Source organism: Perkinsus marinus (assembly GCF_000006405.1).
Source record: "Perkinsus marinus ATCC 50983 genomic scaffold scf_1104296943604, whole genome shotgun sequence".
In the NCBI taxonomy this organism is placed as follows: Eukaryota; Perkinsozoa; order Perkinsida; family Perkinsidae; genus Perkinsus; species Perkinsus marinus.
The window spans coordinates 147-997 of record NW_003211759.1 but is presented as its reverse complement, the minus strand read 5'-3'; the positions used below and the strand labels follow the sequence as shown (position 1 = coordinate 997).

Below are 851 nucleotides of genomic sequence, written 5' to 3'. Positions count from 1 at the left end.
CTCTAACATCGCCCATATAGCCATGAGTTCGGCTTGGTGGGGCCTCTGTGATGCTTTACAGCATTACCACTCGCCGCTTACCTGGCAATGTCAATGCCTTAGCGATCCGACTACCAGGAGCATCTTCAAGATACTGAAGCCTCTCAAGCATTGGTAGTGCAATACCAGCTGCTGCTTCAACTGCACTATATATTTGAGCGCTTGTGTAGCCCTTGGATCGGAGACTCTTGATGCGGTCCAGACCGGCGAGGGTCCATACACCGTAATTGGCCTTGAACTCGCATTCTGTGACAACTTGAGTCCCCCTACCCTTGCAAGCCCTCCCTAGCAGTCGATGTAGGGAGCAGCGACTGTCACGACGACGAGAGCCCATATGAAGCCTTCTGAAGGATCCGTCATCCTTGAACAGCTTGGCAGCCAGATCAGTCGGGTCAGTGAAGACGGGGAACTCTATTGTTTCTTGTCGTTGAGGCTGTCTAGGAGGATCGGTCTTGGGAGTAGGTGAAGGCGGATGTTGGTGATACTTATGTTGTAGACTTGCCAGATACCGCTCATTCATGAAGGCGGCCATCTGTGCTGCAGTCGGCATAAGTGGTTCTTGTTGGGTAGGAGCTGGTGGTAGGATGGGCCCTCGAGGTCGACTAGGCAATATTTGTCGTTGGGGTGTAGGGATCCTCTCAGACGTCGTCATCATCGGAATAACCACAAGTTGTTCTTCTTGGGGTTGCCGAGGGGCTGCAGGTATGGCCGGACCGGCTGCTTCGTGTCCCTCAGAGTGATGATGATGTAATAGTATCGTATCAGGAGGGGACGGAGAAGAGCTTAAGCTCATAATAAAGACGATACGCAAG

The 851-nt window shown here is 52.3% G+C and overlaps 2 protein-coding genes across 2 annotated transcripts; both read right to left on the bottom strand.

Moving 5' to 3' along the window:
• Window positions 1–114: 114 nt before the first annotated feature.
• Window positions 115–285, bottom strand: Pmar_PMAR010345 (hypothetical protein; the record flags this gene model as incomplete). The annotated part of the gene is made up of 1 exon (XM_002781063.1): window positions 115–285. A coding segment is annotated over one exon (171 nt), but the record flags the coding sequence as incomplete, so codon positions are not given.
• Window positions 286–309: 24 nt separating this feature from the next.
• On the bottom strand, window positions 310–589 carry Pmar_PMAR010344 (hypothetical protein; the record flags this gene model as incomplete). Its single annotated transcript, XM_002781062.1, has 1 exon — window positions 310–589. A coding segment is annotated over one exon (280 nt), but the record flags the coding sequence as incomplete, so codon positions are not given.
• Window positions 590–851: the final 262 nt, after the last annotated feature.